This window comes from Alligator sinensis, unplaced genomic scaffold (assembly GCF_000455745.1).
Source record: "Alligator sinensis unplaced genomic scaffold, ASM45574v1 scaffold677_1, whole genome shotgun sequence".
In the NCBI taxonomy this organism is placed as follows: domain Eukaryota; kingdom Metazoa; phylum Chordata; order Crocodylia; family Alligatoridae; genus Alligator; species Alligator sinensis.
Genome location: NW_005842276.1, coordinates 1,546,766 through 1,558,372, shown reverse-complemented (window position 1 = coordinate 1,558,372; position 11,607 = coordinate 1,546,766). Strand labels below are relative to the sequence as shown.

At 39.3% G+C, this 11,607-nt stretch overlaps 1 protein-coding gene across 1 annotated transcript in view; it reads left to right on the top strand.

Annotated features, from left to right (window-relative positions):
- The window catches only part of ESCO1 (establishment of sister chromatid cohesion N-acetyltransferase 1), a 50,028-nt gene extending 40,052 nt beyond the window's left edge, over positions 1 to 9,976 (top strand). The window contains exons 8-10 of the mRNA XM_006027933.3: positions 2,248 to 2,391; positions 3,576 to 3,763; positions 8,764 to 9,976. Of these exons, the coding sequence (XP_006027995.1) occupies positions 2,248 to 2,391; positions 3,576 to 3,763; positions 8,764 to 8,911 (480 nt within the window). The 3' untranslated portion in view covers positions 8,912 to 9,976. The remainder of the gene's footprint in view (positions 1 to 2,247; positions 2,392 to 3,575; positions 3,764 to 8,763) is intronic.
- Positions 9,977 to 11,607: the final 1,631 nt, after the last annotated feature.

Below are 11,607 nucleotides of genomic sequence, written 5' to 3'. Positions count from 1 at the left end.
GGACTAGCTGCGCCTTTGTCCTGTGCCCCCCTTCCCTGGCTGGGCCACGCTTGCCCCAGCCCCAGCTCCAGTCTCTCCTTCACTGCAGGGGCATTGACCTCCCCCCCCTCCCCTTCCAGACTTACTAGCTAGACACAGCTGTATCCAGCGTTATAAAGTTGAAACCCACATTGAAACCTTGAAACGTGTCAATTTATAAAGGTCGTAAGTGCCGTTCATCATACATCAAAGTCATAAGTTGAGGATTGCCTGTAATTGGTCAGAACTGAGAAATATCTGCCTTGCCATGGCCAAAGGGGTGTAGTATAGTAGTTAATACTTAGTTAAATAGTTAAATTGTTAAATAAGTTAAATTGGAGTAACTGGTTTTGAAAAGCCTGGGCAAGATTGGCTTAGTTGGCCTAGTCATTCATATCTCAAGAATTTAGTAAAGGCAGAGAGTTCAAGGAAAGGGATATCAGTTGCAGTCCACATTCTTGCACTTTGCTTTGCACTCGTTGTCATCCACTCAGAGTCTCTCATTGGCGAATCGGAGGAAGATGTATTTTTTGGTATGTCTATATGGTGCCAAACAGCACTGTGTTGAGGTGCCCCATGTCTGCTCTTTATGCTAACTCCCCACATGGAGGTAATGTAGCCACATTAGTGCAGCACTGTTTACATGCAAATAAGCTTTGTATTGCTCCCAGCTGGGGAGTTGATATGTGCAGAGTAAGCATTGTGCATCTTGGTACAGTGTTACTTTGTGCTAAGTGATGGCTAGAGAATGGTACTTAAAGGTTTGCTTTTAAAAATTGGCTTGTAGGTGAAGTAAATATTGTATTAAAACAATGGTCCAGGGCAATGGCAAGGGTTAATTAATTTCTAAAAAGCCTGTTTGTAAAAGTTTCCTATGGGCTACTGTGTCTAACAGGCAAGCAGCAAACAGACACATAGGCTGAAAAATAAACATGTACCGCACTGTGTTCCCTAACATAAAATAAGGTGGCACCAGGTCACAGTGCCCAGCTGCAGAGCTCTTGAGATTTCCGGTTTTGGGGAACGGACCAAATTAGAAAAAAATCTGGGAAAAAAAATTAAGCTGTGCGCATGTGATGGGTTTGTAAAACAAAAATATGCTGACAAAACAAAACATGAACAGTATCACAACCACAAGTAAACAATCGGCAATGCCCCAAAATAAAAAGTAATCAGAAAAAAAAAATACAAAAGCAAAAATTTCGGAGCAGCAAAGGGTCCTCAAAAGGGAAATCCAAGGCCACCATGTACAAAGGGCACACCACCAGCCTGTCATCCACCACAGTCAGAGGAAGGGGGGGAGCCACAGGCTCCGACCTCTAGGCTGCTAACATCTAACATTTAAAAAAAGAACCTTGGGATAAAGCTTGCATGCTGGCCAAACGTACCTTCCCTCTGATAACATCTCTAAAACTGGTAAATATAAAATTGTTTGCATTATTCTTATATGCTTTGTATCAATAAAGTTATCTGTTTATCAATAAAATTTGCCTATTATCAAAGAAAAAGGTCGTGGTCAGTCTACGGGTTTTGGGTCTGCCCAAAACAAGGTGTCTGCATCATAAATCCAGTGCCAACACTATGTACCCCTTGTTCTGAGAACTGTGTGTCAAGAATGAAGCTACAAATATTGGCTTCATTCAGTGTTTAAAATGAATACTAAACCTCACACTTGATTTTGTGAAGCCTGTTTCTTAGCCTCAACTAGATCCATTGTGATGATGGAAATGACTGGGTGCATACAGTTTGAAACCACTGAAAGTTGATCAAAAGAAATGTCTTATGTTTTTAATTAAGCATTCTTTAAATAAATTTGTGAATGCTTTCATTTGGAACTTCTCAGTAGCCCTTCTTAATAACCCTGAACCTAATCTGCATATAAAATGAACTGTTCCAAACAGGAGATTTTACCACACCTTCAACTCTCCTATGAAATATGAACTTTCATTTATACCCAGAAGAACTACAGTTTTTTATCCCGTGCCTGAAGAAGGGTGTTTGTGCCCAAAAGCTTGCAATTAAAGAATTTTTTTTTCAAAAATTTAGTTGGTTTAATAAAAGATACCACTTCTACCATGAGTCCTGATTGCTTAATAACCTTTAGAATTTATGGAAGAATAAAGCTTCAGATGTGCTTGTATAACTCAAACCGTTGTTACATTTTTGGCTTTTATTTTCTTGTATGGAGGTCTTCTACTGTATATTAATCTTCATTTATTATTTTGACAGGTTGAAGAGATTAGAGAAATGGTAGACAATGACTTGGGGTTTCAACAAGCTCCGCTTATGTGCTATTCTAGAACAAAGACACTTCTCTTTATTTCTAATGACAAAAAAGTGATTGGATGTTTAATTGCTGAGCATATACAGTGGGTAAGTGTATCCAGAATTTTATCGGTCTTTGGGATTTCAGTATTTAGTGGCTAATTATGTTTGCTAGGTATTCCAGATCCAGAGAATCTATTAAAATTCTGTTCTGGAGATTTTGCAATTGATTCGTAAATCTGCAATGTAAGATGTCTGTGCAATTTAAGATCCTACTTGTGAAGCTTAAGCATGTAGTCTATGCCACCTACAGGAATGTGCAACAGTAGTCAGCCTCTTACTTCTATTTCCTCGTTCTGTGCAAGGACTCTCATATGGAGACAGAAAATACTCACTTAAAAGTAATTAAAAAGATCCTACAGAACTAATCTCCATGCTGTTAGAAGATAAGATACAGCACTTTGAGTTATGGGCCACTGGTTCACAATTTTTTTTGTATTATGCTTCCACTTAGATAATTTGGTGTGATCATGCATGCAACATTTGTGCGTCTGAAATTTAACATGGGTTGGGACTTACTGTGCCCCAGCTGTACTGTGTTAATTGTCCCTCTGATAGCTTTTATCCCACCGTAAGAAGTAAAAAGAGAGTTTAGCCGCAAATGAAAGAGTTGTCCCTTGATTTAGATTTCCCTTAATAAGGGAAAACTGTAAGCACAGGGATAGTAGCTGCACAGTAGCTGTTAATTAAGTTGGCAAACTGGGTAACAGGGATCGAAGAATATAGTGGTTTGTGAGAAATCTTGCCATCCAGCCCTAGTTGGGAACTGCTGCCATTGATATTTGCAGCAGCTAGATACTCACCTTAAAATGGTAGGCCCTGACATAAGTTACTTACTTATGTAGGAAAATGGATGGATATTCCTACCCCCTCAGAAAGTACAGGAGGAGAGAGAACAGGGAATGAGAAGAAAATTTTGAAGAGGAATAAAAATAGAAATAAATTTCGTAATAAATTTGTAATTGTACTTTGATTTTCTTCAATATTGTAATTTTTATGCAACCCTTTCCCCCTAACGCATGGCACTTGAAAAGTGGGTGGTGGCTTTAAAAGGGACTAAAATTAAACTATTTATGGTCAGATAACTTATTCTTTTGGCTGAAGTAACATAGTATGTTAGTGCGTGGATACGTTTAATTTAAAATTTTAAAGTACAGTGGATTATCTTGTACTACCATTCATTTGCAGCTAGGAGTAATTAATTTTGCGTTATACTTTGCCATTTTTTTCAGGGCTATCGAGTTATAGAAGAGAAGATTCCAGAAGCTAGCTCAGAAAATGACAAAGTCACATTTGAAAGGCAAAAAGCCTGGTGCTGCTCAACTTCTCCTGAGCCTGCAATCTGTGGGATTAGTCGAATTTGGGTGTTCAGCATGATGCGCCGGAAGAAAATTGCTTCTCGGATGATAGAATGTCTTAGGTATTATTAAAGTCATTACTTTTAATAATTTGGGCTACAGGTTGAATTAACAGTAACATTTTTGTCTGACTTAAACTTCATGGGTTTTTAGGCCTTTCATTTAAATTGGACATACATCTGAGTACAGCTGGCAGTATTAGTTTTTACAGCCAGTTTAACAACTAGTTAAATAACTAGGGCCTGCCTTCACCAGAAAAAATTCCTTGAAAATACATTTGTAATATATTTTGTATGTTACAAAATAGCTCGGCTAACACAGACCACATTTGTGCAGTCAGCGTACTTCAGGATAAAACTGGAGTCACAAGTGACTTAAGAAAACAGGGCTCTGGCACTCTTAACACTCGGACTTCAAGTATGGTTTAAGTGTTGTGACCAAATCTGTTGGCTATAGCTTTTATACTTTTTTTTTCATCCTTTCTAACCTTAAAGTAAGAAGCAAAAATATAATCTTTATCTCCATTCTGCTTGCATACCTACATGCATATTCCTTTCTTCCTGTAGTGTATCCTAACCCTAGTGTGACAATGATTTCAGGGTCATTGAGACTTAATTGAGGTTTTTCAGTTTTTGTGGAGTTGCGTGGCTCAAGGCACTTATCCCACATTGGCTAAACGCTAAGGGCGCCTATACATGAGCAGTGAAGCTGCTCCAACGCACTGTAATTACAGCATGTTGGAGCAGACTTGATTTGAGTCTGCTGGTGCGTGTTAATTACTGCTCTCCAGCAGACCCCTGTGTCTCTTGTATTACTGTCCTCATGGTGAAAAATGGCAGTGGGGGCACTTTAACTAAAGCTCGTTCAACAAGCTCTAGTTAAATCACCCCTGCCACCATTTTTCAGCATGGGGATGCTGATATACAAAATGCTCTGGGCACTTTCATTAGAGTGGCTCTCAGAGCTGCTCTGATTAAAGCCTATGCCCCCCTCCCCTGGAGCATGTGTATACATGCTCTAAAGGGCTAGATCTACAGTTTCTCTTGAATGTCCAGTGGCAGTAAGGCACCTAGGTTCAGAACTGAGATCCTCAAACCTCTGCTCAGTTATTGCCTATCTTTGGAGGTGCTTAAAGTTCCTAAGATTCCACCAGTGAAGTTACTAGATGCCTGTGTGTCTCCTACTGGACATACCAGAATCACGTGAGTACTGACCATGCTGAGTAACTAAGCATTTATAGGCAGTCCTCGGACTTATGACACAATTGGTTCCTGAAAACCACATCTTAAGTCAAAACGTTGTAACTCGGAACCAATTTTCTTATAAAAAACTATGTTATAAATGGGGGATTGGTTCCTGAACCAAGGCCTGGTACCTTATGTTCACCAAAAATACCCCAGAATTTTGTACTCTATCAATTATAGATGAGTAATATAGCTACATTAATGTATTTATATTGTAAATAGCAATCATATTGATTTGGAAGGACTTCTTTGAGGTGACTTTGCTTGATTTTTTGAAGGATTCTTGGTTGGACTTTTTGAAGGGTTCTTGGCTGGAGTCTTCTCAGGAGTCTTGGCTGCAAGTTTTTTTGGAGTCTTGTCTGCTTTCTTAAAGTGTCCAAGCGAGTTTGGACAGATGTTCTCCAGGGAGGTGAGCGACACAGTGATCTTGTTCACTGGCGTGGTGTCACATCGGATCAACTGTTGTAATTCGAAACTGACGTCCTAAAGTTGAAACAGGGTGTCAGTTTATAAAAGTTGTAAGTGCGAAACATTGTAACTCGAAACGTTATAAGTCAAGGACTGCCTGTAGTTCGATCCTAGGCTATGTTGGGATCTATGGACTAGGCATTCCTCCATCTATCTTGCCTCAGAGGCCTAATATAGTAGGCATGTTCAGAGAATTTCTGGATGTAATGCCCCCATTCTGTGCGGCATCTGCATAAAACACACTTAGAACATTGCCCTCCTTTTAGCCAATATCTCAGTGGTTTCATGGTTTTGTGCAAGGACTGTCATATGGAGACGAAAAATGTTCATTTATAAGTGAACATTAGTCAGCCAGAATGTGGGTGTTACAGGCTCAACTCCTTGCTTGAGCGGATATGAGCTTCTGTTTTCTGCTTCCCAAGTCAATGCTTTAGTGGAGGGGTTCTTTCAACCCTTCCTGTTAAAGCTGTTCTGTTTGCACAAAATATCCATTGGACAACCATAGAGAATGTGAGCATGACTTTGGAGTCTAGTGGTTTGAGAAGCAGGTTTCATGGCTGTTTTTCTTCTTCAGTGAACACTTAATTGTTCATTAGAGCAAGGGCTAGAATTCAGATCTCCCCTTGCAGGTAAGGGTCTTAACTACTAGGTTGTAGTTCAGTCTCTCTTGCCCAATGAAGCTATTTGACAGAAGAGATTGACAACCCACACTAGAATATGCTGTTGCCTGGTGGTTAAACCATTCACCTGAAATGATGAATGTTGTTCTGCACTCAGGAAGAGAAATAACTTAAATCTGGATCTGCCTCTTTGCACTAACTGCTCGGATATTGACTTCACTTGTTTTTTTGAGAACAGGTAGGTTGGAAAAAAAAATGTTTACAATTTAAGTGGTACCTGATTCTCCCTTATTTGTTCTGGACTATTTCAGGCAGGTTACTGTTGAGATTCAAAAATTCTGATTTTGAGGCATTTGTGTTGGAAAGAAGCTCAAGTAGCTAACTTGGGGTGTGGATTATGGTAGCAAGGCTTTTAATAGTTAGGCCTTTTACTGTTAAGCATTGCAGTGCCTAAGTCCCTCCCTGGAAAGAACCAGCCAGTTTCTAAACTTTTTTTAATACAAGGGTTAGAAAGTTGTTTTCAGAACCTGGGAGTATCAAAGGCACCATCAAATGAGCACATGCATTTGATAATTGGACTTTGATTTTAATTTTAGAAAGTTTATGATATTTAGTACTTCTCCATTAAGCTGCTTTAAATGTTTTTTTATTAGGATCTAAAAAAGTTTACTCCCCAGACAACACCAAAAAGCTCTTTCAGTTTACATTTCTACCTTATTTACAGGATACAGTTACCTTAGCTGACTAAAGCCAAATCAAAGATAATGGAAAAATCCTCAACAGTCCTTGAATTCACTGTCTTTGACCTGTTTCACTAGCTTAATTCTAGCTTTGACACCCTCCCAACAGACCTGCATTCCAAAATAAGAAAAAAAAATCTGTGTAAGATCTCTTTGAGCCATATAGGAGGCCAACTAGTTACATGGTCGTAAATGTCAGTCAGAAGATAACTGTTAAACTTCTTTCAGAATAAAGCAGTTGGAACATCAGCATACATTGGGCACTGCTGCAATATAAGTGTAAAAAATGGAAGATGTGCAGATTCTATTGTATTCTCTTCTAGTGGGTGTTTCAGGTGCGTTCACTACCAAGACTAGTAACACAATTGAAGTCCACAAAACTTCTCTGGTGAATGAAATCAAGCTCTTTTGAAATCCTCTCTCTCACTTTTTTTCATAGACTCAACACATTTTGACTGAAATCTTACTTTTTTGATCTAGAGGTTAATGCATTCTACCTTAATCTGCAAGCAGGTATAATAACCTGGACATTTTATAGATTAGTCCCTTGGTATCTCTTTAACAAGAGCTTTTCTTCTGACTGTTGAAGTTGCTTTCAGTTAAGGTCTTGGAGAGCTCCAGATGTCCATAAACCAAAGTCCACCAAAAATATATCCGGTAAAATAGAAAAAGTTTTGATATCCTGAACTTGTTTTTCCCCAAGGTAAAAAGGGAGGAGAAAACACTTTCAGGCCATTGTCTTACTTTGTCAAACAAAAGGTTATAGAGTCATTTATGATAAACATCTTGAAAGTATCTTATCTATTATGTACATTAATATGCTGTGTTCTTAAACGTGCTGAATCCGTTGATGTACTTTTACCCCAGTACCAAGTGGTGTCTTGGGCCATCATTTCTACTCAGTCTTCACACAACTCAGGAATTGCATGCTGCCAGTTGTTTGTAGCTCAGAACCCTGGTATTTCTGGTAGTTTTAATTGCAGAACACAAGTATTTTCCTCCACTTAATCAGACGGTACTTAGAATACAATGCTAAATCCATTCTAAAATGAATACAATGATTCTTTTTTTACAGCTCATAGGAAATAGCATTGATAGATAAATTCAGTATCAAGACTAGTAACACCGTTGAAGTCCATAAAACTTCTGTACAGATTAATTAAATCAAACTCTCTTTTGAAATATTTTCCCTCATTTTTTCCAGAAAAACAGAAATGCCAAGCCATGGGAGAGATGACAGGTGTGGTGCATACCAGAACTTTTGTTTTCTGACAGCTTGCATCATTAAATTAATAGCTTATTGGTCCAAGAGGTTATATCCTTTAATAGAACAGATGTAGGACAGGCATCTAAAAAACAAACATGTTCTTTTGCTATTTAGCTAGAAGTGGATAAACAAGCTTTTATTGCACTACCTTTTACCAGGAAAAGGCTAACATGAAGAAGGGTGCCTTGTACTCAAAGATTTGTCTAAATTTCTCCCAACCATGCAGTTGATATAATAAAAGATATCACCCATAACAGTCTTTTCTCTTCTACATAGTTCTTGTTGTAGTTACGTTCTATGGTGCCAAATTGTGTGTGTAGGGTCACTAGATATCAATATGAAGAATAGGTGAGAAGTTTTCTTATAAAAATTTCCTTTCTTCAGATGCCTCTTGGCATCTATCTACCTTTATTATTATTTCTTTATTGGAATCTCTAGTGCATTGTCAAGCTATGCAGATGTATGCCAGCCAGCATGGGACTACATTTTTAGCTTATGACTACTTATAACTGTTTCTTGTATATAGTTATTAAAAAATTAGGGAAGTGTACTCTAGTTATTTAGAGAAAACGGTTTAATACCCCACTGGTGACAGACAAACTTGGTTTTGCCATTTTAAAACTCCATGGATCCTTATGTGAGGATTATCTGACTTGAATTGAGGGAAGGTAATTGTTGCAGTATTGCTTCATCAAAGTAACTTTTTTTTTTTTTTTTAAACAGGAGTAACTTTATATATGGCTCATATTTGAGTAAAGAAGAAATTGCTTTCTCTGATCCAACTCCTGATGGAAAACTCTTTGCAACACAGTACTGTGGCACGGGCCAGTTCCTGGTATATAATTTTCTCAATGGACAACATCACACTTAAGTGGAATTCCTTCAGCAAGTTAGTGGAAGACTTCTGCTCAAATGTACTGAGTGGGTACTGACCTTAACCAGGAGCTAGGGCCATTTTTTTTATCCCAGTGAACTCAGGACTGGTAACAGCCAAAAGGTTGTACTATTTTATTACAGTTGTAAACAATGCAGTAATAGGCTAACTTTGTTTTTTTAAGAAGATATTTTGTTAACTTTTACAGAAGTTTATGATTGTATTTTATCTATAGTTAGTCATGTTTACATGCAGCAGATACTTGTTCATAGTGGACTGTAAATTAATGCAAGGACTATGGTCTCACTGATGAGTACATATTGAAGTTCTTAATTTGGTGATATACCAGTGCTCTTTAGTACTGTACATTTTTAGTATTTGACCTGCTACCACCAGTTTGGAAGGTTTCATAAGGTAGGTAGAAGATACTCTGTTTGACAACATTTAAAACTAGATTCAGAACATCAGTGAAAGAAGTATATTATGGCTGGGGTTGGCAGCCTATTGCCCATGTTCCAGATCCAGCCTGTAGAACCACTGAATCTGGTTGGTGGACAAAGGGCTTCAGAGGTAGGGGGTGCCATTTGTGGGTGCTCTCCTATGCTACCATGAGGATGGGCACTGGCTGCCTCTGACTTAGGATAGGTTGTTCCAGCCCAGAGCCAGAAAAGTCTCCCTACTTTTCTATTATGATGCAGTATTTAAGGGTGATGAAATTCACAGATCATATGGTAGGTCCTGGTATGCTTTCTGTGCATTCATGTAAGTAACAGGGACAAATTAATCTGGGTCCTTTAGTAACATAAAATATAGGACATTTACATACCACTGTTTGTGAAAGATTAACTTAAAACAAAAGAACTGGTGTAAGGACTTCATGTTCCTTCAAATGCTGTACTGGGTATATGCCTTTGTTATTGGACTTCATTCTGTTACTTGTCTCTTTCATAAAGCCCTCTTCTTTAAAAGGGTGTATATGTTGAAAAAATGCTGTGGCCTTTCTTGATCTGTATATAATGTAGATTTTAAAAATAAAGTACTTGATAGCTTTTTTTAAAGCAATTCTGTGTTGAGGCTGCCAAATTGAATAGGTGTTCTTAGGAGGTTTTGTTTGTGCAGGTGGCTTATTCTGATATAAAAGTTGTGATTTTGTGTGGTCTTTGTGGAGGGTGTTACAGTACCATGAACTGAACTCTGCTAAACTGGAGATCAAATGATCATTGTAGACATTCTGTCTTCAGTACAAGTCTCACTTTCTGGCTGCTGATGCTAGAATTCAGAGCTGTCCAATTTGCAACCCACAGGCTCCTGTCACTCCCCCCACTGCTCCTATGAGGGTCTCTGAACTCTCCCTGATTCCTCCGGCTTTTGTTTCCTGCACCCATCCAGGGATCCCAGGCAGCAGGCGTAAGACCACAGAGAGTCAGCACAGCCTCTGGGAGAAGTGTCAGGAGAAGTTGGAAAGCCCTTCTACATTTCATTTTGAATCAGACCGTAAGAGTGGCAGTAGTAGCAGTCCCATCATACTTCTATAACAAGGTTATAGAAGTAGGATGTTCTGAGAAAGGGAAAAATGTTGATTTGACCTTCTAATAAGCTTTCCTTCTGTAAAGTGCTTTCAGTGGAGCAATTCCGTATTCACTTCTATTTCATGCTTTTGGCCATAAGTAGTTGAGAGTGTCTTTTTCCTTAAATTGGTCTGCCAGTGGGCCTTACTCATGTACAAGGTGAGCCACATATAGAATCAGAGTACTTGTTTCTCTTGTATTTATTTATTAACTTGTATTAAATTACTGTGCTTCTGGGTTGTCTTGCAGTATACCCTACTGCAGCAATTCCTAGACTGTCGTATGGGTACCACCAGGGGTACGCAGACAACCTGGGAGTGGTACGCCAGGGGGGAGGGGCACGCGCACACACAGACACCCAGTCACAGCCTGCTGCAGGCAGCCAGGAACAGCCCAACCACATGTGGAGCAACGCCCAGCCGGTAAGTGTGTGTGATGGGGGGGGGCGGGCAGCAACAGATTCTCTCTCTCTCTCTCTCTCTCTCTCTTTCATTTTTTCTTTCTCTCTTTCTATCTTCTCCTCTCTCCCTCTCCTTCCCCCACCCCACTTTTTCTCTCACTGGTCTTATTCTCTGGCTTTCTCTCCTCTATCTCCTGTTTCTTTCTCTTCTTTTTTCTATCTTCTCTCTCTCTCCCTTTTTCTCCCCCTCCTCTTTTTTCTTTCTTTCTCTCCCTCTCTTCTTCCCTCTTTCTCCCTTTTTCTTTTACTCTCTCCTCTCCTTTCTTTTTTCTCTACCCCCTCCCTTTCTCTCTTGCTTGCTCTCTCTCCTGTCTTTCTCTCTCCTCTCTTGCTTTTTTTCCTCCCTTTCCATCTCCTCTTTGCCTCTCTCCCCTTTCTTCCTTTTTTCTTTCTCCCTCTCTCTCATCTCTCCTTTCCCTCACTTTCCCTCTCTTTTTTTCTCCCTCTTCCTCCCTTTCTCTCCCCCATTCTCTCTCCTCAATTTTTCCATCTCTTTTCTCTCCCTCACTCTCTTCCCTTCTCCCTCTCTTGCCCTCTTTTTTCTTTTTCCTCTCTCCCCGTCTCTCTCCCCCCTTCCTCTCTTTTTCACTCTCCTCTCTCCCTCCATCCATCTTTTTCTCTCTTTCTAGCCTCACTTTTTCCTTTTTTCTCTCCCCCCTCTTTCC